The sequence below is a fragment of the Crotalus tigris genome, unplaced genomic scaffold (assembly GCF_016545835.1).
Source record: "Crotalus tigris isolate CLP2741 ecotype Arizona unplaced genomic scaffold, ASM1654583v1 scf7180000024427.8105951120:4207309, whole genome shotgun sequence".
NCBI classification, from domain to species: domain Eukaryota; kingdom Metazoa; phylum Chordata; class Lepidosauria; order Squamata; family Viperidae; genus Crotalus; species Crotalus tigris.
In genome coordinates this window covers 827,462-854,572 of record NW_024100595.1, presented here as the reverse complement: position 1 = coordinate 854,572, position 27,111 = coordinate 827,462, and the positions used below count along the sequence as shown (strand labels likewise).

Genomic DNA, 27,111 nt, shown 5'->3' with positions numbered 1-27,111 from the left:
GATCTTCCTCCATAGGAAAAGTCTGTTCCTGATCTTCTTCCATAATAATGAGTTAAACTAAAAGCTTTGCAATCAGGGAATCCAAAAAGAGAGTCTTTCCCCCCACCACTGAGTTAAAAAAAAAAAAACACAGCTGAACTTCTCACAGCTGGTGTTTCAAGGTTACATGAATCTTATCTATTTTCTGGGCTGTCAGCCAGGTACTTTTGGACAATAACAAGTTGAAATATCAGGTTTAGTCACAAGATGTTGTCCCTACCATATAGAATTTTCCTTTGAATCCCAAAATTATTTTAATCTTTTCAGTTTTCAATTTTCAGTTTTAAGGAAAAACTGAGATCTTCACTAAAAATGGAAAGTAAAGAACAGAAAATATAAAATCTTTTAGCCCACAAACTTTAGGAAATAAAGTTTTGATTAGGATTATTTTTTCAATGTTTTAAACTCCCCTGGTTAATTGGTCACCACTGTCTCTAGAGGGAGGGCTAAGAGGCAAAATACTTCAGCAGCTTATGTAGGTAAAAAAAGATAGTTAGGATTTAAGAGAGGTAGATCTCACCCAGTCTCTTCCACACTGTTTTAAAGTTGCCTGGTGGTAAGTGTGACTTCGGCTGTCCGTAGCCTAGTGACAGGCCATATTGCTATGGCTGGTCTTTTGTCTGTCGGTTTCGTCTGTCAATCCAGCAAGGGCCTGTCCTTGCTGGTCACCTCTACAGGTGACTTTTGATCCTTTCAGGGTACACCAGCGATGCAAAACTGGATAAGGAAGATGGAGCTCGGCTTCCAAGTGTCCATGGTGGCTGCGTCGGCAAACCAGGTGATTGAGTGATTGGTAATTCATAACATAACCTTTACAAAATTACATTAATTCCCTAAATAGGGATTGTGAATTAAGGATCATTGAAAGCTGTAGTTCAGTCACCACTGAAGGGTTACGGATTCCTTGCACCTTTCTTTAAAGAAAATTAAATTTGTTGTATCTCCTACTACAGAATTTGTATGTGGTAGATTTTTTCTAATTTCAACTCCTTTTTTATAATTCTGTGGAACAGATGCACAATTTTATTTAATTGATGTTATGTTAATTGGTGTTTTTTATACAAAACAAGACAATCAAAATTGAAAGGTTTATTTAAACAAGTTGTGTATAAGGTTAAAAACAAATGTATTTTAATGTTATTTTATTATTAGTTGTAACAGGACACGTGTTCTTATGTCTGAGTCAGATAGTTAGAGCAGAAGTAAAGCTACTCTAATTGCTAACTATGTGATTCCATAATAATGCAAGTGTACAGCTACTAGGCAAACTCAAGAAAAGGTGTGGCTTTTAAAGGAATCACTGATGAAATGAAGTTGTCCACACTCCCTTTCCCACTTCAGGTCCAAATGATCACAAATCTCTAGCTTGAGCATGAGCAAAAGCAGTTTCAGTCAACCAGTCAGTCAGTCTGTCAGTCCGTCCATCAATCCATTTATATACACACATTTTAGAGGCAGAATAGAAAAGACTGATTACTGCACAAAATGGATTATCTCAGTTGCATACGGAGTCCTGTCATTGGTTGGTCAGCTCCTAAATTGCTTTCTTTTGGGGAAGAGGGGAGGCAGGAATTTCTGCAGAGTCTAGTTGCTTGATGTTCTTTCATGATTTTCACCAGTAACTTTACAAAACTGAAAAGTTTCTAGATGAGAGATCAATTCCTTATCAGGGATTTATCAGAAATCTATTTAAAGATTTCATTGAGAGGGACCTTGGAGTCCTAGTGGACGATCACTTAAACATGAGCCAGCAGTGTGCTGCAGCCGCCAAAAAAGCTAATACAATCCTTTGTTATATAAACAGAGGCATAGAATCAAAATCATGTGAAGTATAAATCCTTAGTAAGATCACACCTGGAATACTGCATCTGCTTTTGGTTACCACATTACAAAAAAGATGTTGAAACTTTGGAAAAAGTGTAAAGAAGAGCAATTAAGATGATTAAGGGCCTGGACACAAAAACATATGAAGAACGGTTGCAAGAATTGAGTATGGCCAGTCTAGAGAAAAGAAGAACTAGGGGTGACAAGATAGCAGTATGCCAGTATTTGAGAAGTTGCCCAAAGAAGAGGGGGTCAACTTATTTTCCAAAGCACCAGAAGGCAAAACAAGAAACAATGGATGGAAATTAATCAAGGAGAGAAGCAACCTGGAATTAAGGAGAAATTTCCTGACAATTAGGACAATTAACCAGTGGAATGGCTTGCCTTCAGAAGTTGTACATGCTTCATCACTGGAGTTTTTAAAGAAAAGACTGGACAACTATCTATCTGAAATGGTATAGGGTCTCCTGCTCGAGCAGGGGGTTGGGTTACAAGACCTCCAAGGTCCCTTCCAGCTGTATTCTGATTGATTGATCTTCTTGTATTAGATTTATTAGTTAAATTGTAAGACCCTTTGGTACTGAAATGCAGCCTTCTGAAGCTATTATTTATTACTATTGTACATATTCCCTGTCTCTCTTCAATTATATTATTATAATTTGACAAAAACATCTTTGATTTGAGCATACCTCAGGTGAATATTCTACACTAGCACTATCTGTCAAAGATGAAAAATGAGACAACTTATTAGCAAATGCTTTGGCAAAATCCGGGGTGTGCTTCCTAGCCCTGTTGCATCCTGATGGATGTTCTGTTGAAAGACTTATTAAAATTAAAATCAACTCTCATCTGACTGGTTTGCACAATTAATTAAGGCTGTTTTGAACTTTATGTCAACAGGTGGGTGGAGAAACTTGCTTCCTATATGTATTTACACAATTAGGAGTTCTTCTTTGAGTTCTTTGAGAACTCTTGTGATGAATGTACACACAGAATCAAAGTATCTTGAGCTTCTATTATCCTAACCATGAAGGCAATAGGTTTCTTTTTTATCCTGGCACTTTTCATCCAATTTGAAGGTAAGTTTCATTTTTTGTAGCCAGTACAGATCAGTGTGATAAATGTATTGAGTATTATGTTTTTCCATGTGGACTGAGTTCAGTGTCATCTGTACTACAAAGATACAATATCAAATTATTGCAAAAGGGGCTGAAAAAAACATTTGGTTTGACTCTACTCATACTATATCAACTTTTGGGGCATGATTATTTATGTTAGGGATAAATGGTCTTTTTATTCTTTATCAATATTATTTATTTTTTTGCAAAAGAAAAAGATGGTTTATTATAGTTTATTATTTATTTATTTCACACACTATATTTCCAGCAAAGAATGACACTTGCATTAGAGCACAACTGTTGTGGTAAAAACTGAGCCACAACTGTTGTGGTGTAATTTTTTGTTGGTGCTAGGTAAGGAAAAAATAAAAGACTTTGAGTTTCATATCAGTGCATAGATGGAATATGAAATGCAATTTATTTTTAACAGAATGTACAGAGAATAGGAAGGAAATTGGGGCATTCTGCTGAATTTAGGATACTTAGTCATGTATAGTATATTATAAAAAGCGCTACTATAATTAAGACAGGTGAAGTTGTTATTTTTTTCTGCCTAGACATGTGGATTTTCAGTTTCAGAAAAACTGATAAATCCAGCATTAAATTAGTCTGGTCTAGAAGTCTTTTTCAGATATGGGATTTTTTTTTTGTTTTAAACCTAATGCCTGTCACTGACACCTCATTTTGAAGTATTATCAGCTTATGTCTTTGTCTTTGCAGTAAGGGATGTAAATAGCAGGATGTCAGGTGTAATATTGGAAAGTTCAGTGGACATATTATTATCCCAAGGTTTTAGGTTGGTTTTCTAGACAACAGGATTTGCTTATGTTTGAAAATGAAGGTTTCTCTCTCTGGGGGCTTACTTACCTAGACTATGGTTCAGATTCAAACAATTTAGATTCTGAATCAGTGGTCCATTCTCATGGTCTTTCCTAGTACTATACATAGACAAATTTCACTTGGGTCAATGGCTGTCTGTGGAAGCCTATCTCTATCTTGGGAATATGTGGAATTAAAGCCTTCTCCTCTAATAACAACCAGCCAGAAAGTAATTACATTTGATCATGACTTCTGATGGACTAGCATGTTCTCAGCTGAAAATTTCTTTTCAGTCAACCACTTGTCACCCCCAATCACAATCTTTTAGATGGATAGTAATATTTGAAGATAGCTCATCCTGGATACTGATAGGGTCATGCATGCAACTGACCGGAGAGCTAAAGGAGGGGGAAAGTGGAACCAGTTTTCAATCAAGCTCTTTGTAAATGTTATTCAGAGGTTTAAGAATGCTACAGAAATTATTTAAACTAAGAGTTACCATAATCAAATAACGAATGGTAATACAGTCAGGCGTTTAAGACAATTTTTCCAAATTTAGATTAAAGTCATCTTCTAGCTTGGGAAACCTTGGAGCGACTATTACTAGAAATAGTAGAGGTAATGCAATTGTTCTTTTTGCTTTATGCAATCAGCCAGAAAAATTTGGAATGGACTACCTCTTAGACCAGTCTGAGGCAGGCAAGACTATTTCTGAAGTCTGGATTTAATCCTGAAGATGTCTAAGGCTATCTCTATTTATCTCATATGCAACAAAGCTCAACAAGAACCGGACTGGAGAATATCAGATTTAACTGCTTATCCTATTACAATATTAAATAAAATTTAGTCATTTCTATGAAACTGCAAAAAAAGATAAATAAACCTGTGCCTCTATTTTCATTGCAGATGTAACCAGTCAAGTTAAATATCAGGTTAGTTCAGATTTATCTATTCTTTTCTTATCCTTTCAAGTGTTTCTTCAGGGTTATTTTCACAGTGCCTTTACATACAGCATATTAAGGCCAGAGGTGCTCAAATCATATTTTTCATTCCACGTTCAATTTACCACATCCAAGCAGAGCTGAGAAAACCTCAAAGCCATGTCCAATATTACTGCAGGTAATATTAACCAACGGTCAAGGTGAGCATAAAATAACATCTATGACACTGTGTACCAGGGCATATTGGTGTAACTTGGTGTAGAATTACAAGAAAAACTAGCATGCCCTAGAGGGATAGTCCCTAGCTTTTCCTAATGCAACCCAATTAACTTCTAAATTAATATTTCAGGAAAACTTCATGCAACCCTCTTTTATTTCTGTAGGAGGGCATGTGCTGGCAATTCCAAGAATTATTCATAAATGGGAATTTATACTGCAACAGAGACATTGACCCTGTTATTGGCCCTGATGGCAAGACCCACACCAATAAGTGTGTTATGTGCCGAGAACTCTTGTAAGTATTTGAAATAAATGATTGCTTCACAGATGCTGATGCAATGATAAAAGCAGCTATACTGAATATTTTCTCTGCACCTTCTCCTCCTACTGCAAAACTATATTCTTAGTTTCATTGATTTGGCAGAAAACCTTTGCTACAGCAGACAAAATAGCATACCGTATAAGCTTAGAACAGAGAGATCAGTTTAAAGTCCTGCTGTTATCTTAACTCATCAAGCTTTATACTAAAAAGGTGTCAGGTTTATCTTTCCTTATTCATACGGATTGGGTAAATAAGAGCATAGACAGTAATTGAGAAGAAGCTAGTAGTTTCAGTAGATTTAAATTAGTCCCAGTTATTAAATTACATATAAAAACTGCCTGTTCTTGTAAAATATTATGAAATATATGACAAAGGGATATTTGCTCTATCTTATTTAATAGAAAAAATAGCTTCTTCAAAAACTAATAACTTACACAATTATTGAATCCAGACTTTAATATCCAAAGTAATAATGCTTTTGGTCTCTTTTAGTGTAATTCTCTAGACTATTCTCCATGCCCAATACAACCAAAATTCTAAAAAAGGTCAGCTATCACAATTTAAAATAATATTCATATCTTTCACATGACAACATTTACCCATACATCTATTTATATATGTTACAAAATTATTTAAAAAGGAAATAAAAAACCAGATGACCAAATCATGAGTTAATATCCCTCAAATTTCTTACATCACTCAGCAAGAAAGTGTACAATCCATACATTTGAATAAGATCTTGGATAAATTACTTTCCACCTCAGTCTAAAGAGAAAATGCAACATGTTATAGACACATCTATTGCTGTACGGTTATTGAATATTACAATGTTTATTCCGTGAAACATAATTGTCAGCACTTTCAACTTTAAAGATAATTTAACATTTCTGATATAGTTTTGAAATCAATCTGATTTCAAAATTAGACTTCATTACTAATGATAATATCTCAGGCTTCCCATTGTGAAATGGGATATAATCACAACAAATTTTTCTATAGAATATAGAAAATTATAACAGATAATTATGAGATTGTAAGTTATTGATGGTATTCTAATATGGTGGTAGGACTACACTTGATTATATGAGAAAGACTTCAGCGAAGGAGAAACTTTATATAAGCAAAATCCAAAACATTCATCATTACCTATGTTAATATCTTTTTTTTTTCCTTTCCATATATTTATAGTACATTTTCATTCTCCCTTTTTGTCATTGTGAAACTGGGCATTCCATAAGAAAAAACTCTTTCGGAAATAAAAAAAAAAATGGGGATTAAATACTGCAGTTTATAAAGTTAATTTTATAAAATAAAGGGATAATGACCTTATGAATTTTGACCACAGTTCTGATCCCTGCCAATAGTTGGTCTAACATACTGCCTTACAGGGAGATAGCAGTCTCTCCACACACACATCCCCCCATCTCTTTATTGTCTTCTTTTACAGGAGAAAAAGAGGAATAGCTGGCAGTAATGGAAGTAGCTGGCCTACAGATTCTTCTTCTGGAGTGGTATGAAGGGACTTGATAAATGCTGATTGTTACTAAAGTACAAAATATGCTAAATCTTGTGCATACTATTCTGAACCAAAAACTTAACATAAACTCTGGGGGTTTTGCTGTTGAAATGAAAGGCTTGGACTTCTCTGAAACTTGAATTATATTCCACCCTTATAGCGAACTCTGTTATTTAGAGTGAAAAGTGTAAAACAACAATAGATTGGCCATTTCCTTAACTAATAGTGTATCCTTCTTATCCAGAATATAAATTATTTTATTTATTCAGCTACAATCAGTCTGGACTTCTTACCTTATCAGCAGAAGTGGTTGATGATCATTTATGGAGGGCAGAACTCATGCTAAGGGCAATTGTATCCTGCAATCTAAGCTGCTTTTCTCCCATGCTTCACCCAGCTATTTTAAAGCCAATTTCAGAAATGCCAATACAGATCCAATACAGGGTTGGCTATGGGGCAGGGTTGGGGCTCATTCAGGACCATGGACACTAGAAGAGTGGGTTGGTGGTTCCCCTTGCCCTTTATTTCCTTGCAGCAAAGTTAAGCCTTGGTGGCTGATTTCTAATGTACCCAGGCCTGCCTTCTACCTTAGGGGTTGTTTTTTCCTTTTGCAGCCCTATGCCATTCTTTGCTTTCCCTGATATTTGCAACACATGGATGTCTTCAGCTCCTTTCCTATATTTATCTCCTTTGATACTAAAGCATAGCTTTTTTTAAAAAAAATATTATTATCTATACACCCCCCTCTTTCACTAATGAGACTCAGGGTAGCTAACATGAATTAGAACACAATATAAATACAATGCATATCTTTTTTTTTAAAAAAAATCCTGACCAATTAATGCATGGTGGCTTCTGAACACACCATCCATCAATAGCACGGGCCCTCTCTCTCCCGGATTCTATGCCTGAGAAAAAAGCCAGCTTTCAAGGCTTTCCAAAAGGTGAGCAGAGTCAAAGAGTGAGCAACCTTTTATGAAAAAAGGTTCTGCTAGATCAGGGTGTCAAATGCTGGCCCGCAGGTAGGATGCGTCATGCCAAAACTGCACCCACCCCATTGCCAGCAATGGAAAAAAAGTCGTGATACGCCACGACACATCACGTGACATTGTCAGTTTGACACTCCTGTGCTAGATAATAGATGGGACCCAGAGCAGGTTCCTTCAGCCTGATGTAATGAGCAAAGTAGAAAACATGGAAGATAGGTGGTTCCCCATGTCATGTAGGTCTTTATAGGTAAATTGCACCTGGAAGCAAACTTGAAGCCAGTGCAGCTTGCAGAACAAAGATGTCATATAGGCATAATGAGACACATCCATAATTGCCTGACCAACTGAAGCTTCTGGATGTTCTTCAAGGGCATCCCCATGTAGCACACATTGCAATAATTCACCCAAAAGGTGACCAAAGTGTGAAGATAGTGTTCCGACGATTGCAAAATTATTTTATAAAATAGCATCAAGCAGAGAACATAGCAGCCTAGCAATCCAGGATGAAATGGCTGCTCAACATTTGAAAAAATATACCATAACCTACTTCTTGCTAAGATAAATGTGGGATAGATTGTAAAACTACCAGATGGATTAGTCTGAAATGAGGGAAGCATACAGTAGGATATTTCAATACTTCAGTGTTTTTCAACCTCTTCATAAATGATTTAGCAATAGCAATAGCACTTAGACTTATATACTACTTCACTGTGCTTTACAGCCCTCTCTAAGCGGTTTACAGGGTCAGCATATTGCCCCCAACAATATGGGCCCCCATTTTATCAACCTTGGTGGGATGGAAGGCTGAATGAACCTTGAGCCAGTGAGCTGGGAGTCAGTAGAAATAGCCTGCATTACTTCATTCCAACCACTGTACCACCAGGGCTCTTTAGACGAGGGGATTAAAGGGGCACTCATCAAATTTGCAAATGATACCAAGCCAGGGGGAATTGCTAATTACTTTGATAGATAAGTTTTTAAGAAGAGTTTTTAAGAAGTTTTTAAGAAGAGACTGGACAGCCATTTGTCTGAAATGGTATAGGGTTTCCTGCCTGAGCAGGGGTTGGACTAGATGACCTCCAAGGTCCCTTCCAACTTTATTATTATTATTATTATTATTATTATTAATTATTGTTATTTCAAGATTCATAAGGATTTGACTTGAACTACTGAGCTCTACCCAGCAGGATACAGTTCAGTGGCAAGAAAAGTAAGGCCCTACAGTCAGGAAGGAAAAAACAGATGCATAGGTGCAGGACAGGCAGAACCTGACTTAACATTAGTGCATCTGAGATGGATTAGGTGTCCTGATGGGCCACCACTTAAGTTATAGGTAGTTCTTGACCTATGGCCCTAATGGAGCCTAGAATTTCCATTATAAGTTATGATGGTTGTAGGTTGAAGCACCCACATGACTGGATCCAATTTGATGACTTTTTTTTGAGGTGGTTGTTAAGTACACACCATGGTCATTAAGCAAACACCATAGCCATTAAATAAATCAATGTGTTTCTATGGTCATTTTTGCCAGAAACTGGCAAAAAATGTTGTAAATCATGATCACATAACTGTGGAATGCTGCAACTGGCCATAAAGGTGAGTAGTTTTGGGGAGAGTCCATTATAACTTTGCATAGTCATTAAGTGACTGGTCATAAGTGAAATACTAACTGTGTGAATCAGCAGTGTGCTGCAGCTGCCAAAAAGCCAACGCAGTCCTAGGTTGCATCAACAGAGAGGTAGTATCAAGATCAAGGGAAGTCATAATACTGCTCTATACCACACTATGAGGCTTCATTTGGTATTCTGGTCACCACAATACACAAAATAAAAAATGCCAAAGCTCTACAAAGAGTGCAGAGAAGAGCAACAAAGATGATAAGCAGTCTGGAGACTAAATCCTATGAAGAAAGCTAAAGAAATTAGATATGTTTAGCTTAATGAAGATAAGATTGACGGGAAGCATGATAGCATTTTTGCAATACTTGAAGGGCTGCCACAGGGAAGAGGGTGTCAATTTATTCACTATAGCAGGACTTTTCAATGTCTTCACCGATTGTACCACTTTTAGGATATGGCAATATTCGAGTACCACCAGTCGCCTAGCAAGGTGTCAAAAACTTGATGACCGAAAAAAGAGGAAAAAAGTGATAAAGTGCAGGTAGTCCTCGACTTACAACAGTTCGCTTAGTGACTGTTACAATGGCACTGAAAAAAGTGACTTATGACCATTTTTCACACTTATGACCGTTGCAGCATCCCCAGGGTCATGTGATTTACATTCGGATGCTTGGCTAATGATTCATACTTATGATGGTCGCAATGTTTCAGGGTCATGTGATCCCCTTTTGCAACCTTCTGACAAGCAAAGTCAATGGAGAAACAAGATTCACTTAACAAATGTGGCAAGAAAACTCGTAAAACGGGACAAAACTCACTTAACAAATTTCTCACTTAGCAACATAAATCTTGGGCTCAATTGTGGTTGTAGGTTGAGGACTATCTGTACACCCACTTACCACACTTTTAATGGGAAACTTGTGCCTGTTTCTCTGACATTAATCTTTGCACTGTTCTATTCCCTTGTCTCCCTCTGCTTGTTTCAAAGAAGCCTCTCCTCTTCTTCATCTCTCTTTCTCTGTCATCTTTTTTTTCTTTCCCTTTCCCACCAAAACCTCCTCCTTTTATATCCTCTCCTCTCTCCCCCCCCTCCTTTTCTCTTCGGTGCAACTCCAGCTGATTCCTCTTCCCAAGGCTGTGTGCTTCTCCATCTCTCTTTCTCCATCCCCTTCTCTTTCCCCGTCGTCTTTTTTTCTCTCCCTTTCCCACCAAAACCTCCTCCTTTTATACCCTCTCCTCTCCTCTCCCCCCTTCCTTTTCTCTTCAGTGCAGCTCTAGCTGATGCCTCCTCCCCAAGGCTGCACTCTGCTCCTGGAAACACCAATCAGCTGGAGCTACATGCCGATCCTGGGCACTCAGCAAAGCCCCAGGAACACCGCAGTCCAGCTGACTTTCCCTTAGGCATGTGCGGCACTGCCGCTGCTTTAGCTTATCCCGCCACTTCACTTTTACATTTTTTTAATACTTTTTTTACAGTGTTTTTTAACCTGTCATACGCGTGCCACCTGCCTGTGGTACGAGTACCATGGGTTGAAAAATACTGGACTAGAAAGTCCCTTCTAATGCCTGTGTCCAGTCTCTGGAGAAAGGGACATGCCAGGTTCTGCAGTTAATTAGAACTGATCAGAACAACCAAAGCAGAATTAAGTACTGAAGACCATCCTCTTTGAAAGTCTCAAGAGGGCTTGGGTCAGGGAACAGTAGTTATCAATCAAAGCTGGAAACATGGGCTTGGAGTGCTTTTGCCATAGTCTGGGAATGGAAGGAAGATGATGCCACATTTCTGCACTCTGGTCGTGGTGAGCAGTCCTTAGTGATTATGGGGCAAGCAGAAAGTGCAGATCTGTCCTTAAAGAAATCTCTGTGCACATTTTCCTGTTCCAGTTCAAAAGTATGCTTGTCCTCTCAACATCAGCTTAAATGCTCATATCCGTTTCATCCAGAGTGCTTTTATTTTGGTGCATTCTAATTTCTGCGGTTCTTCAGCTACTTGGCAGAGGAAGGACCACCTTTGCAAATGAGCCAATGCTTAAACTCTAATACTTTCAAACTCTCTTTTAACCTATTGATAATACAATCTTTTTTAAAAAATTGCCTTGTAACCAAACATTGCTGGTTTGAAACCCAGGAGGAACTTCTTTTTTATTACTGTTTTTCCCCGCGGAGTTTCCTCTTTTTCTATTAGCTTTATTATTGTTATTATTATTTTCCAAATACTGTAATTTCACAATTTAACTGATTTACCAGTCCCCTGTAATAAAAAGCATTCACCCTCAGCTTTCAAATAATTTTCAAGTAACCTAGGAGGAGTTTGGAGCCTTGGGTAAAAGCTTGTAAAATCTATATATCTCATCGTATAGTTTTGTGTAATAGAGTGTGTGTGAGACCCCTGTAGTATAGAGGACTTGTCCAGTGGAAGAACACAATAGTCTGCAGTCCAGACTGTGATGGTATGTAGGAGACAGCTGGAAATGCTGCCGGCTAGACAAAGATTGGACAAGTGGCAACTGAGTCCTGTAGAAGGAATGAAGACTTGCAACCATCTCAGAAGGAACCCTCCCTAGTTTCTTAGACTGTAAAAGTGAGGGGAGAAAGATGTACTTTCAAGCTTGTAAGTTTCTGTTAATGTAACCTAAAAATAAAGGTAGAGCTAGCATTCCTGACTGTGCTTCTTGTCTGGACTAGTTCGCAAGGCTGTCAAAGAGTGAATCACCTGAAGACTGCTGCCACAGCACCTCAGTCCAGACAGATTTTATTAAATCAGCTTAGCATCAGGTCACCATGAGCACAGGACAAAGCAGTTGAAATATTAAGTGCGGGTAAGCCTTATGTCTCATACTTCAGTGACTGAAGATATTCATGAATTAGATAGACAGTATTGGCATGGAACGCAGCATAGGATAAGATCACATGGATGGATGGAAAACTCCTGTATTACTTCATGAAACATGGCCTTTATGGCATACATATTCAAAACCACATATCTAAGGTTTATACTGTTCAAAAGCATACTTTGAACAGTGAGATCAAATGCCACTGAAACAGTTCAAACACTTCTTTTCAGTTCCAAGCGTAAACAACCCAGTAAACAACCCATCGGAATTGTCTTGGTCCCTAACCCATGTTAGAAGCAAAGCTGAACAAGATCTAGATGATCAGGAATCTTTGGGCATGACCATATATTGTTAACCCAAAAGAAGGGATATGCTTCTCAATAGCCCCAGCATGGATGTCCACCAATGAGAGATTTGTTTCCCAGAAGGGCTGCCCTTCCTGAAGCTTCACCTTAAAGGAATTATTTTAAAATAATCATTATATAGTATGATCTTTTTTTGGGGGGGGGGTGTCATTTGGGGCTTAAATGCATTGAGTCTATAATTATATACTTCAATCATCACTCTTGGAGTTTGTTTTGCTTTTTCTTGTGATTTTGTTTTCAAACTGAAATTGGATGATATACTAGTATAGTGACTAGAAGTCAGTCTCACTGAATTCAGTGGCCCTTAAGATTCTGAACACACACACACAAACACATACACACACACACAGGATTGTGCTGTGTATACTTGCCTGGGCAGAGCCAGAGCTGCACTTGCCTATTTAGGAAATTCCAAGCAGTTTGTTGGCACTCCATTAATAGGCAATGGAGCAATGAATAAGTTTTGATTGTTCCAGTTAGGTCAAGATGTGGAGCCATACACAAGCAAGTTTCTAATTGTCTCTTGTTTATCTTGGCCCTGCCTTTTCTTATTTAGACAGCAAAGTGCTTCATTGATGAGCTTTTCTTTTTCAGTTCCTTTGTTTCTACACAGCACAACTTGGATTCATTCTAATTAATCTGACCTCATTCATTAGGATCATAGCTGGCTTTCATAGCACAATTGTTCACACAAAATGCCATAAGGATGAGTCTGGCTTTCTAGCTGATACAAGTAAGGAAAACAGGGAATTAGTCCTGCTTCTATATTAAAATTGCCTTTATAAAGTAAAAATAAATGCATTTTATACACACACAGACATCTCTCTCTCTCTCTCTCTCTCTCTCTCTCTCTCTCTCTCTCTCTCTCTCTCTGTGTGTGTGTGTGTGTGTGTGTCTATGTTTGTGTATACATATATGGATTTTTTTAACAATAGGTTCTATTGACTTGTATAGGAAAGGATAGCATATATTTAATCCTAATCTTAAAATCAGCAGTTCAGATGGTGGAATATTCAAAGAATTTTTAGAAGGAGGGTAAAATTTACCCCACAATTGTTTTTATTAGGTATTGTTACAGATTGTGATACTAAAGATATCACATTGATGTTAAATTTAATCACAGCTGCAAGGTTGTTAGTAGCACAATGTTGGAAGAAGGAATCTCTGCCTACCTTGCAAGAGTGGCTTTTTAAAGTTTCTTATCTGGCGGAAATGGCAAAGATTTCGGCTTTCCTGAAGGATCAATCTCAAGAGAAGTATGTTGTGGTATGGAGGAAATGGATAGATTTTATACAACACAAGATGGATATTAAAAAATATTATTTAGCTTTTTAATAATTTATATTGAAAAGCCAATTTTCTTGAAAAGCCAAACTTTTTTTTTTAATTTTCTTCTTTCTTCTCTTCTATTTCTCTTTTTTTATATATATATTACCTTTAATTATTTTATAACTTGTTTAAGTAATGTTTTTAGATTTGTTTATAGTTTTACAACTTATATTGAAAAGTTAATTTTCTTTTCATATTTTTTATGTATTTTTTTCTCTTCTTTTCTGGTATTTATGTTTTTCTTTTTTTATATATATACATTGTTGTTAATTATTTAGTAATTTGTTTAAGTAATGTATCTAGATTTATTTATATTTTATACTTTTTTAAAGATTTTTTGAAGAAACTCTAATTAAGCCTATATCCAGCTCTGGGATAGTCGGGGGAGGGAAGGGGAGGGTTGGGGAGGGATGGGGAAAATTGTTTTGTTTTTGTATTGTAAAATCTTATAAATTTTCAATAAAAAAAAATCAGCAGTTCAGGGCACTTTGTAAGAGAATATAATTATGTGTGTTGTTATCCTGCATTGTTCCTTAGTGCAATCAGCTTTCCTCTACTCAGTTACTACAAAGTTGGTGACTTGTAGTAAATAATACCTTCAACTGAGACTACAAAAAGCAGAAAGCTTTGTTTTTTCTCCACCATAGGATGAAAGTTGCCGTGAATATTGGCCCTACTTCATTAAAGGGGGGTTTTCCTGCACCAGAGAACATAATCCAGTTCGTGATAATTCAGGCAAAAAACACAACAATAAGTGCATGATGTGCCTACAGCAGTTGTGAGTAGATGAGAATGTGATTGGTTTTCAACTACATTAGATTACTGTCTGCTGAAAAGTTTTAAAAAATGTTTTATACTTTTTTGTGCAGCAAAAATGGAGGTAAGATGAATTCTCTTGAACAGAGACAGCCACAAAATGGAAACAATGAGGTGAGATGAAATTTTATCCAGGTTTCTCTATCACCATTACCATTCTGCATTTCTTGCTTACGATGACCAAGACGAAGAAAAATCACACATCATATTCTAGCATGCTAAACATCATCAAGTGTTTGCTGTGTCCTGCACACACTCAAAGATTTTGATTACACTGTACCATATATGAATTAGACTATTCCACTTCAGGAGAAAAGAGTGCAGGAAAGGAATAAGAAATAGTAAACCACAGAAATAAAACCGAAAATGAAAGGAAACATAACTAAAACTAGTTTACACCCATACCAATCATTATACTTCTCCATTATACTTTTTATCTTTGCATTTTTATTTCACGTTGTGCAGCAAACATCTGATCTGAGCTTCTCCTGCCCTGCACAAAAGCCCATTTCACTTCCCAAATTTTGCAAATATAGCATTCATTTTAATTAAATTCTTTGAAATATCAATCTCATTCCCATTTCAATCTCTAAAATACTTCGGTACCAATTCATTTCATCTCTTTCATTCTTAATTCTGTTGGAGGCTGCTTCTTTAGTTTCCCTTTTACTTTCATCAAAATGCCTTTGAATTTCCACTGCCTATTATAATGTGAAATTCCTTGTTCTCTTTAATTATATTATTTGTAACTATCTTTTCCTAAACATATGTTTTCTTTCCATTTTAAGCAGCAATTATTTTTATGTATTCATTTTTCCTCACCCAGAGCCTTTTTAAAAAAATTTCTCTTAGGATAACTCTATACTTTCCATGGTAGACTGTCACATAATTCATATTACTCTATTTGAGATAGCTTCTGTAGCTAGCATTCCTTCATCGGTTAGTTTGGGACTGGGAACATTTTGACCAATACACTAAGGTGCAATCAAAGCCCAGTTTACTCCAAACATCTTCTCTAAAGGCTAGGATCCCTGATTGAGTGACTGCCTTGCAAACTAACATTCTATTGTCTTAATCTAACAACCGGAAGGCATATATAGCATATTAGCATTCACACAGTATACTTCTTATATTATTCTGTTTAAGGTATAAAAAATCCTCATTCATTAAATTGTGTACAGACTGAATTATCCTTCTCCTTGACAGTAGGTACTATGTGGGTTTAACAGGGAAGATTAGGTTAAATAAGTTCAGTACCATTTTAAAATCTGCATCTTTGTCTGATAATTTATAACATCAGTTATAATTCAACATGAAAACACATATGACATTTATACTGTATTTTCATTTCCATCTTCTATCTAAAGCAACAAGTATATACTGTAATGATCTGTCACAGCGCATGAAGATCATATTGTACGCCTTATTCATTTTTATTGCATTTATTTTGCAACACTTATATTTTCATCCGCAATTGAAGCAATTGAAGTAGAGACGTGCATTCTCTAAATTATCCTCATGATATTGTCAACCTAGTAATTGCTGCTATGATTAGGGAAAATTGATTGCATTTCAAGCTTGCTGAAATAAATTTTATTAACTGGATCAATTGCACACTTTGAATACCCTTGCGAAAGAATGATAATTGGACTCAATATCAAGACAACACCACACATATACTTTTAATGACCCCAAGGAAGGTTCTCAGTGACTGGTGACATGCTGACCTTATGATATACAGTACTAGGATAATGTATATCGATGAGGCATTTGCATAATAGTTTCTAAGAATCAGTACAAATCAATTTATATTCTTTCCCTCTAGAAGATTGATAATTGCTATGAATATCGGTCACAGCTGGGGCCCAATGGTGAACTCACCTGCACACGTGAGAATGATCCAGTACGTGATGATTCTGGCCAGACTTATAGCAACAAGTGCATCATGTGTGCACAGCAATTGTAAGTGCTTTAACTAAAGAATGACGTTTGTACATAGAAGAAGGGTACATCAAAAAATGATATAGTCAGGTTTATATAGTCTTTAGACCTCAGCCTTTTTATCCAGACAGAAAGAGAGAGGAAGATGATTAGAAGCTGCATTCCAGGCACATATAATCCCAGGATGGACAAGAATCATTCATTACCTTCAAAGTCCATTTATTGCTTACAAAAACCTCTGCCTGAAGTGATCCATTTTGGCCAGGTAATAGAATTCAGACCATGACATTCCTAGAGTCTTTTCCAAAGCAATCCTATTAATCAGTATATGTGGTATTCTGGGGAAAGAGTACTGAAGAGGTGTGCAATCATAATAATTTTTGCAAAGAACTAATGATTTTTAATGGGCTGTTCAAGCTGGATAACTTGGCAGAGCCTTCTTACTGTGATCCTGAAATTCATCTTACTTACTGAATCTGAACTCTAACCATTCCACAAGACAAAGAACATAGAGATTAAGTTTTCTCTGCCTCTTCTTACCCAACATAACAAATGCTTGAGATAGATTACATTGAGATATTTTGGCTTGACTGAAGTCATCCAGTCACATTCTCAGCTAAGACAGGAACACACAATATTTTTTAAAAAACCTAGATTTGTTCCATTTAGCTCATTCTTAGTTCTGTCAAACTGCTTCAGCAAGCCAAGCCACAATCCTGAAAAATAACTTATAATTAAGTTACATGTAAATTTCCCAATTGTTTTTTCATTAGCATTTGTTTACTTCATCTCTTGGGCATTGGTGTGGCCTTGTCTTTCTTTTTGTTTCCATCTTCGTATATTGCTTTGGTGTGTTTTTAACCTGTTCTTCTACTGAATGTTTGAGTTCTAACCAGAATTCAGACCATGAAAACCAATTCATGTTCCTCATGTTCTTCTCTGCTGTGTGTCTTCTAGCAAAAAAGAAGCAAGACAAGGAAAGCTTATTGGTGGAAGTGTAAAAGGACAACCAAGTCCATATTCAAATCAGAATGGAGCTACTCATAAGCAAGAAAACCTAAATGAGGTGAGGGGGAATATTACTCGGGCTCCTACCTGGCCATTATCTCGTCAATTAATGAAAACAGATTCTTTTTCTCATTTTGTTGCAAGTGATTTGTTTGTTTGTAGCATTTGTGCCAGAGGCAGCTCAACTATTATATCATAAGAATCATAGCCTCAAAAGCCTTTTCAGATTAAGAAGATTCCATATTTTCAAAGGAAAAACAGGAGCATCATCTCAAAAATGGTCTTTTGCAGCAGTTCAGGATTGGCAGTTCAGGATTACTGGAAGGCAGTAATATTCAAATTATTTTAGAAGACCAACCAAACTTTGTATACATTATGTAAATTGCTGGGTAGGTATCATAACAAAGAAAATTCAGTTTTAAGGAATGCAAATATAATGTTATGGTGGAGACACACCTCATATATATAATATTATGGTGGAGACACACCTCATGGGAAGAGAAATTAGATGGTATGTAAGAAAGATATAGTTTTATTTATTTTTTTAAAAAATATAGCTATATCTGAAAATAGACCAATGGACACTTCCTATTCTGTGTGAGTCTTGCTGGCACAGTGGAAATTCACATTCAACAACTTCCAGAAAAGCCATATTTTCTGTGGTGGCTCTTGTTTTGAGCAAAGTTCACGTTTGAGAGGATTATTTAGAATGAAGTCTTTTCAGAGGGAAATGAATAGTTGTCTTGGAGCTGAAGAAAGGTAATCAGCACCATTTGCATTTCAGAAAGTGGAAATTTTTGGACCCAAACTATTTTAAAGCATAATTTGAGAACAATATACATATGCAACATGCATAAATAGCTTATAGGCAAGATCATTCTGAAGATTGCAGAAAGCTGGAGGACAGGAAGCATGAAATGCTATTACTAGAATAGAATAAAAAAGGCATTCCATTTCCCCCCCCCCACTCAACAGATGCGCTGAGAAATAAGGTGGTCGATGGCTTTAAATGTGTCTAAGGGAAGAAATAGTTCTCCAGCAAATATTCCAAGGGCAGGTCTCTCTGGAGTAGAGTCATTGTTGAAAAACCCCAATGGGATCACGGCAGAGGGACATTTCTCTTATATTGACTTCTTTTGACACATAATTGAAAGATGGGGAATCTGAGACATTGCAAAGAAAAGCGAAAGAACAGAATTCATACTAGAATTTTACCAACATTCTCTTTTCAAAGACATTCTACAACAAATTCTGTTTCATCAAATTGAATGAGAACAGGTAGCAGTAATACTAGAAATTTATCTTCCTAGTACTGTATTAAGCAGAAGTGCTGGCAATTCCCAACAATATACGAAGTCAATGTGTCAAAATCATGACCAAAGAATTTGTCTGAACATGAAATCCTGTCAAAAGACATACAAATCCAGGCATAATAACTGTTGCTCATTTCTAGTTCTTAATTATGTTGGAGTAGCATAATGAATTTTAGTCCAACTTCACCAACAGGGCAGCTTCCCAAGATGTTGGAATTAAAATTTCCAGAATCCTCAGCCAATGCCACATAGCTGATAACCATCAAGTGGGAAAAACTGGTAATAGCAGCTCTTTGGGAGGAAAAATTAAGTTCTCTCCATCTATGGATCCTAGCTCCAATGTTGTAAAATCTAAAAATGAGTTTGAATTTAGTTACTTTCATAGTAGTGTTTTTAAATTTATTTGTCAAAGTACAGAGATAATCCTGGGCATCCATGGGGGGCAAAGGAGGGCAAGTAACTTCAGAGGCATTTTGATATCATCCTGCAATGATATAAATAATGTAATTTTACTGGAAACGTATTGCAACAATCAAGATGTTTGGAGAAGGTTCTTGTCTGTTTTGGTCTTAGACGTTTATGGTAGCAATTTAGATTTTTATTTCTTTGTTTCTTTTTGTTTCTTTGTCTATTAACTTTAAATTCAACTTCTGAGATCTGAAGTATTTTGACTACAAATTGGTTTTTCAACTCCTGTCATTGTCATCTTGAGATAGCTGCAATAAATATAGTTTTTAAAAGGAAGTATTTGATTTACAAATTCTATTCAGTTTATGGGAAAAGGGTTCTGTGAAATGAAGATGATCAGCAGGCAGTAAGAGAAGATTTTTGTGAATTCTGTGCTGAATGTTGCTAGTTATTTATCAAACACATCTCACATATTACTAAGTTTAATACTTGGAAGTTGTTCAATTTTGCTTTTTGCTGTGCTGATAGTAAGCAATAGAGGCAGGGAACCCTGCTATTTACTTTAAGATGTTTGCAAAGAGGTATAATGAGATGTTGGCTGATGGACTCTCAAATAATAGCTCTCAGCATCCTGTGTTTGTATGTCATTCCTATTATAACGAGTTTTGACACAAACTATTTTTCCCTCAGGCTGAGAGCAACTTGATGATACTAGTATATTGATTAGGATCTTCATTACTGAAAGAAGATGACAATGTTAAAACAAATGTATTATTTATGATAACTCTTTGGAGCAATGTTTGTAGTTATATTAGCTAGCCTTGATCAATGTGAATCCATTGTTACATTCATTAGTTGATAAAATCTAACTTTATGGGTGACATCCATATGCATACTTGCTAGTGAAACAATCCTACCGAGTTCAGGAAACTGAATTAACATAATCATGATTAGAAGCTCAGTAAGAATCCAGTGGAAATCTTCTAAGTGGTATCCAAGGGCAAATTTGTGCATCTCACCTATTCTTTCCAGAGGAAGGTCGAAAACCAAATAAGGGATTAGTTGTGGAAATCTGATTATATTTAAATGCATTATGTATCTTAAATCTCCACTTGATCAACAGTATTGTCCATTTCAGCTTCTAACCTTACAGATTGGAAAATTACCAGATCAGAGTTCTATCAAACAGCACTATTAATCAAATATTGGGCCCTCTTTTAAAAAGAAGGATGAAGAATTTAACTTTGTCTTGTAATTCTTGTTTCTACTGGCAGTTCTGGTGGTACAAAATAATTGCATATTTTATATCTTGCACATTTTTCCCTTAGGGATTAACCACGTGCAAAAAGCAATTAGCAGAGTATGAGTAAACAATAATCTCTTTCTCATCTGTCTCAGCAACTAGCAATCACGAGCAAGCTGAAGGTAATAGATAGGCATCAAGACTAAAAAATTTTGATCACAGACTACACGAACAGGAGCCATTTCTTTTTGAAGCTGTTTAAAGTGGCACCCACAGCTACATGTTGTACTCTCACCCACCTCCCTGCTCAACAAAGAGAAACAATTCTTTACATATTCATTTATTTTTTTAAAAATACAATCCAATCATGTGTGTGATTCCCCCCTTCCCAGGATCTGCCGCTCACTACTTACCTTCAGGTGATTTTTTTTTCCTGTTGACAGATCTCTGTGGCCTACCTGAGCCAGTTCTGGATCACTCAAGGCCTTTGTTCTTGAAGTGGCTTTAGTTAATGTTCTTCTGCAGCCTCTGAGGCCTCCAAAAATTGCACAAAAGCACGCCCTCTTTGTGTGCACTTTTTGGAGGTTCTGAATGCTATGCAAGAGCACACCCCATTCTTTTGTGTTCTCTGTAGCCTCCTAAAATCATGGGAGGAAGAGTGGTGCTTTCGAGATTAGTAGTTGTCAGGTGCTGGGTGAACACTGGCATCTCACCTTTGACACATATGTTATAAGTTCATCATTGTTGTCCTAGCCATTTCTGCAGTTTATGCCACATGTGTTAGATAATAAAATACTTTTTTTCCTCTGATCTGAATTTGCAATAATGTAACTTCATTAGATGATCACAGATATTGTAAGAGTGGAAGAGGATTGCGATTAGAGAGCCAGCAATTCTAGGAACGTATGTGTTTGGTGTAAGAAGCTATTGATGTGATGAAAGGTGACACTCTGAATCACCTTTTCTCCTTTGAATCCAGATATGTATATAGTCCTAATCTCAAAGTTGCTTTTTTCAAAAGTCAATTGGGCTTCCTTGGTGTTTTTTTTCTTCTCCATCTGCCATCCAAGAAGCTTCTTCAGTTCTGACTGGTGAGGAATGGAGGGATTTATATAAATATTTATGTAATATATTTATTTATATTCTTTGCAGTCTACTTGTTAACACTCTGAAAGTCATTGAGCCACTTGAGGGTTTATCTGTCTCCTCAGAGTCACCTGAATCAGAGTACAAATGGGTGTGGAACCTTCTTGGGATGCTGAAAGGAGTCCCTTGTAAACAGAAGATAGGTGTTGTTGTATTCCTCCCTCTATACCTCTATTGTAGGAAGGCTGTTCAGTTTAACATAGATGGTGTCTTTGACTCCTCTTTCAAACCAGCTGTCCTTCCCATTCAGAATGTGAACTATGCTGACTTCAAAAGAGTGATCCTTGTCTTTCACATGCAGACAGACTGCTGAATCCTGTCCTGATGAGTTTGTTCTCCTATGTTGTGCCATGTGTTTGTGAAGTTGTTGTTTTGTTTCCCCAATTACAGGTCTGCACGTGTCTTGCTGCACTGCACTCTGTATAACACAGTGCTTAGTTTGTGTCTGGGTGTTTTGTCAATGGAGTGGGCAAGCTTCTGTCTTTATGTATTCCTGGGTTTAAAGTGTTGGCTGAGGATCTTCCTGAGTTTTTCATATATTCCCACAATGTATGGAATGACAGAATTGCTCCCTTTGTTGTTCTCTTCTTTGTCTGTTATGGAGGATCTCATGCTGGATCTTTTTGTGGACAAATCCACAAAAACGATCCAGCAGGAACTCCTTCATAATACACAAAGAAGAGAACAACAAACAAATTTCTCCATATTGTGCATAATTTAGTGAAATTTTATTATATTCCCTTTAACTTGTTTTTTTTCCAAAGGCCCCAGACTTGATATATTTGCCTAATATATATCAGTTACTTCCAACACTAAATCATTTTTGTTATTTTTTTCACCATTGCAACTCTATTATGTCTTTTCTAAGGTACGGTGAATCTTCTTTCCAAATGTCCTACCTCCTTATTTTGAAATATTTAAATCATAGGCATTCAATCATCACAGGCACAATAATTTCCATTTCAGGATGCAAGTCACATATCAACATATTATTGCTTTCTTTCTCATGACTTTGTCTCTTAAGAAGCCTTGATACTACATTCCACAATAAGTCTTATATAAATCATATTGCCAATTTAGACAGGTAACCTTATTAACATGTTAAAGCAGAAGACATTTACACTCAGTTTAGAACAGTGTTTCTCAACCTTGACAATTTTAAGGCATGTGGACTTCAACTCCCAGAATGCTGGCTGTGGAATTCTGGGAGTTGAAGTCCACATGCCTTAAAATTGTCAAGGTTGAGAGACACTGGTTTAGAATGTGGCCTTCTACCCATATGCTTCAGCAATTTTGGCAGATTTGTTTGCAGTCCAGTAATCTTTATATCCAACATCGTATTCCATTAACTATACTAGGATGAGTACCTCCTCCTTGTTTACTTTCCCTTATTTTTGTTTATTCTTCATCTTTTTTGGCTTTATTTATTTATTTTTTCCCCACTAAGCTCTTTCCTAAGACTGTAGATTGCTCTAGACATTTCTCAAGGATTTCATAACAACTGCAACATTAATCTGATATATTTGTACTACCAAGGAGTTTCTAATCCTATTTAGAATATACTTAGAAACACTGGCTATGGAAAACAGATACTTGCATATGTAAAATCAGCATACGTTGTCTATCTCATAATACCCATTCTATTAGTTGATCACCTTAATGAATATAAAACTTGTGAGTCATGGTCAAAATTAAAATATTTTCAAACATATTAATGATGTCTTTCCATGGTTGCTGAAGAGTATGGTGGGAATGGCCCACAGGGAACAACTGCATATTGTCTCTTATGAGCCTTCAAGCAACTTGTAGACTGAGGACTGGATGATTAAATGAGTACATTCTGAACCAAGAGCACATAATATATAACTCAAAAAGTTTCAAAGGACTACCTTTCCAAGGTCTAAATGAGTGTTTCTCAACCTTGACAATTTTAAGGCATGTGGACTTCAACTCCCAGAATTCCACAGCCAGCATTGCTGGCTGTAGAATTCTGGGAGTTGAAGTCCACATGCCTTAAAATTGTCAAGGTTGAGAAACACTGGTAAATAAAAGATGATTTTTACATTAAAAAAAAGTTGGAGGATACAAGTGTTGCTGATTAAAATTCTGATTTTTTTGAATATTGCAATTTTACCATCAATGAAATAACAAAACACTTCTAAGGTTATCTGTCTCGAAGGACAAAAGATAATCTCATCTTCTCTCTCAAGGCCTCCATTTGTCCACAAGCAAATAATATATTTCCCTATTGACAGAGAAACTGCAATCAGCATGGTGATTTGACTCAACCCAATGTGAGATATAACTCCTGCACAGGAGAGAGGATTGCACCTGGTGATTACAGAACAAATACCAACTGTGGAGGGTGAGTATGCTAAGTAGGCAAAGAACTGTGTAAGAATAGCTATGATGCAAAGGAGGAAGAATTGTGAGTTCTCTACCAAACTGATTTCTGACAATGTGGATTTAAGTTCATGAAATTAGCTATCATAATGAAATATTTCAGAAGACAATCTAGGTGCTTGCTTATGGATTTAATTATTATGCTTTTATACTCATGTTGTTGTTTTCAAAATTATTGCAATAGTTCACAAAAACACAATAAAATAATAAAAACACAAAACAGTAAAAAAAAACTAAATTCAAGCTAAAAATGCAAATCTATCTTAATATATGTGCCGGTGGTGATAGTTTATTCTCTTAAGGCACTCCAGCAAATATTTGTCTGTTATGGTTGGTTGAACAATCAGCTAGATATTTAAACTGGATCTGACATTTTTATTCACCTATTGAGTCCTTCCTAAGTACCCTGGGATAGACAGATGTTATCGTTTCATGATGTTAAAGGCATCATCACAAGATGTAGGCTGTTCCATGTGAAGCTGTGTTTTGTAACTGTCCAATGATGATTTTGTCAGGGCCAATGGTGTCCAAGTGGTGGTCCACTTGTTTTGGGATTGCATCTAAGGCGCTTATCATTTATTTTCTATTAATTTGTGTTCCCTCCAACTGTTATTGCAGGCAAATGGTATTTCTTGAGATCTTCCAATGCACCATTGTTACTACTTTTTCATAACATTCTTTCAAATCATTCTATGGGAACTTCTTGCAGCAGCTATCTAGGTGGTCTATTGTTTCTTAGCTTCCGTGCGGAGGTGGCATTTGCTGTCTGTTGCTGTCTTCTCAATTCTGGCTTTCTATACTTTTGTTCTTAAGGCTTGATTTTGTGCAGCGCGTCTGTCTCTTTTTTCAATTTTCCTGCTTTTAGTCAATACCAGATCTTGTTGTTATTTCCCATCTATATTATGTAGCTAATGCCAGTATATATAATGCTCCTTTTTGTTATGTTTCCCCAAATAGTATAACTTCAGAAGGCCAACAATGAGGCTGTCAGTTTAATTTCCAGCAGGAGATAGTTCATAATTTGGTGGCTGTAACAACACATTTCAACCACCAGCATCTCTTCATCTTAAACATTAAAGTTCTTGATGGAGCAACCACATTTCTATTGAAGAAGGTAGTTCTGAATATACCTCACTCGCACACCACATAGGGCTCTGTGTAGATCAATACCAACACTCATACCCAGCAAATTTATTGGTGACCAATACAGGGATGGTAAAACAGGTCTTATATAAAAGTCATGCCTTTAATTTGGAACTTACAGGTCGCTGCACTTTGTATCCAATGGAGTTCCCAAGGGAGGCTTTAACCTCATGTAGAGAACATTGCAGTAATCCAATCAGATAATGATAGTAATAGCACTTAGCACTCAGCCTTATATACTGCTCCATAGTGCTTTACAGCACCCTCCAAGCAGTTTACAGAGTCAGCATATTGCCCCCACAATCTGGGTCCTCATTTTACCGACCTTGGAAGGATGGAAGGCTGAATCAATCTCAAACTCACCAGGTTCAAATTCCAGATTGTGGGCAGAGTTAGCCTGCAATACTGCATTATAACCACCGCACCACTCTTTCCCATTGATTAGTTCTCTCCTCTCAGGCAGGGACAGAACCAATGAAGCACAGGACCCCAATACCCAGCCCTTGCAGGTGACCTTGGATTTGTCCGTTTCCCTTCTCGGGTTATAAAGTGCAAGCTATGAGTCCTTGGTAGCTACCTGGTAGACCAGACCAAGAAATCAACTCCTTAGGAAGGCTAAAACTATTTTTTATTGAGATTGGCTCCAATGACAGAACCTTGCAAGTCTAACTATGCTATACTTCCTCCTCCTTTGTATATGTCACTGAATTAGGGAGGTGTTTGCCTGATCCATTACCAAATGTTATCCGGACTCTAATAAATGCTGCAGCCCCTTCTGCCTACACAATAGGTTCTGCATATCTCTATCGAGATCAACTTACTTACCTACTCTCTCTGTTAGCACAATCCCACTAATGCTAGCCTCTGAAGCCAATTCCTTCAGATCATGTGAGAACATTTTGTGTTGATCATAATGCAATTTTGCACTTATCTTGACCACAACAGCATTTGGCATCAGTAAGACCATCACTGGTTATATGCTCACTATTTAGCCCCAAACTATTCTTAAAACTTAGACAAATGTGGGTATTATTTCTTCTAGGACAGGAGACTCTTCATATAGTGCAAATTGTCGAAAAGGTCTTTTTAGAAACAGAAGGAAAACTGGCGCTATCATTGACAGCAAGGTAAAAGCCTTTCCTAATATAAAAATGAAAGAAATGTTTATCACTAGTCAAGAACCTGTATTTGGACAATATAATTTTAATAAGATTAGCAAAAGTTGCTCTTTCATGTTTCCAGAGTTGCTATATAAAAAGTAACATTTATACTTAAGTACAAATGGACACACAATTCTGTTCCATACATAGTAAAACACTTTTATTGATATTGTCATTGATGGGCAGAAGTGTTGCCCTCTAGTGGCAGGATTCAAACCAGTTCTATTCACCTATTCAATCACTGGATCTTCTGTCAAACGTGATCTGTTCACAGGATATCAGCTGAATACATAGAAAGCAGGTGTGTTGTTGAGTAGGTAGATTTATTAATCCATCTGGCCTTACTTGCTATATAATGTTTCGGGGTCGACAGTTCTATAGTCAGATCAACATGTGGCAGTTTTGAGTTTATAGTTAATTTGAGACATTTTAATCAAGCGAGTCTATGAAGATTAGCAGTTATCACTTTAGCTGATAACTTTGTATCCATTTCATGATCTCTCCACCATTTGCATTTTTAGATTGCAAACAGCTACACTACATTTTGCATATATTTTAAAGCTGAATCACAGTTATTTTTAAGAGACTTGCAGTTG

General features: G+C 36.7%; 1 protein-coding gene across 3 annotated transcripts in view; it reads left to right on the top strand.

The window, feature by feature from the left end:
• Positions 1–2,827: 2,827 nt before the first annotated feature.
• LOC120302297 (serine protease inhibitor Kazal-type 5-like) overlaps positions 2,828–27,111 on the top strand; it is a 32,435-nt gene continuing 8,151 nt past the window's right edge. Inside the window, exons 1-10 of one of the 3 annotated variants that reach the window (XM_039330465.1) lie at positions 2,828–2,942; positions 4,707–4,732; positions 5,125–5,255; positions 6,730–6,793; positions 14,582–14,712; positions 14,804–14,864; positions 16,579–16,712; positions 17,649–17,757; positions 24,065–24,174; positions 26,398–26,482. In XM_039330465.1, the coding sequence (XP_039186399.1) occupies positions 2,891–2,942; positions 4,707–4,732; positions 5,125–5,255; positions 6,730–6,793; positions 14,582–14,712; positions 14,804–14,864; positions 16,579–16,712; positions 17,649–17,757; positions 24,065–24,174; positions 26,398–26,482 (903 nt within the window). In that variant the 5' untranslated portion in view covers positions 2,828–2,890. Of the gene's footprint in view, positions 2,943–4,706; positions 4,733–5,124; positions 5,256–6,729; positions 6,794–14,581; positions 14,713–14,803; positions 14,865–16,575; positions 16,713–17,648; positions 17,758–24,064; positions 24,175–26,397; positions 26,483–27,111 lie in introns of all 3 variants that reach the window. The other 2 variants (XM_039330464.1, XM_039330467.1) reach the window with 2 other exon arrangements.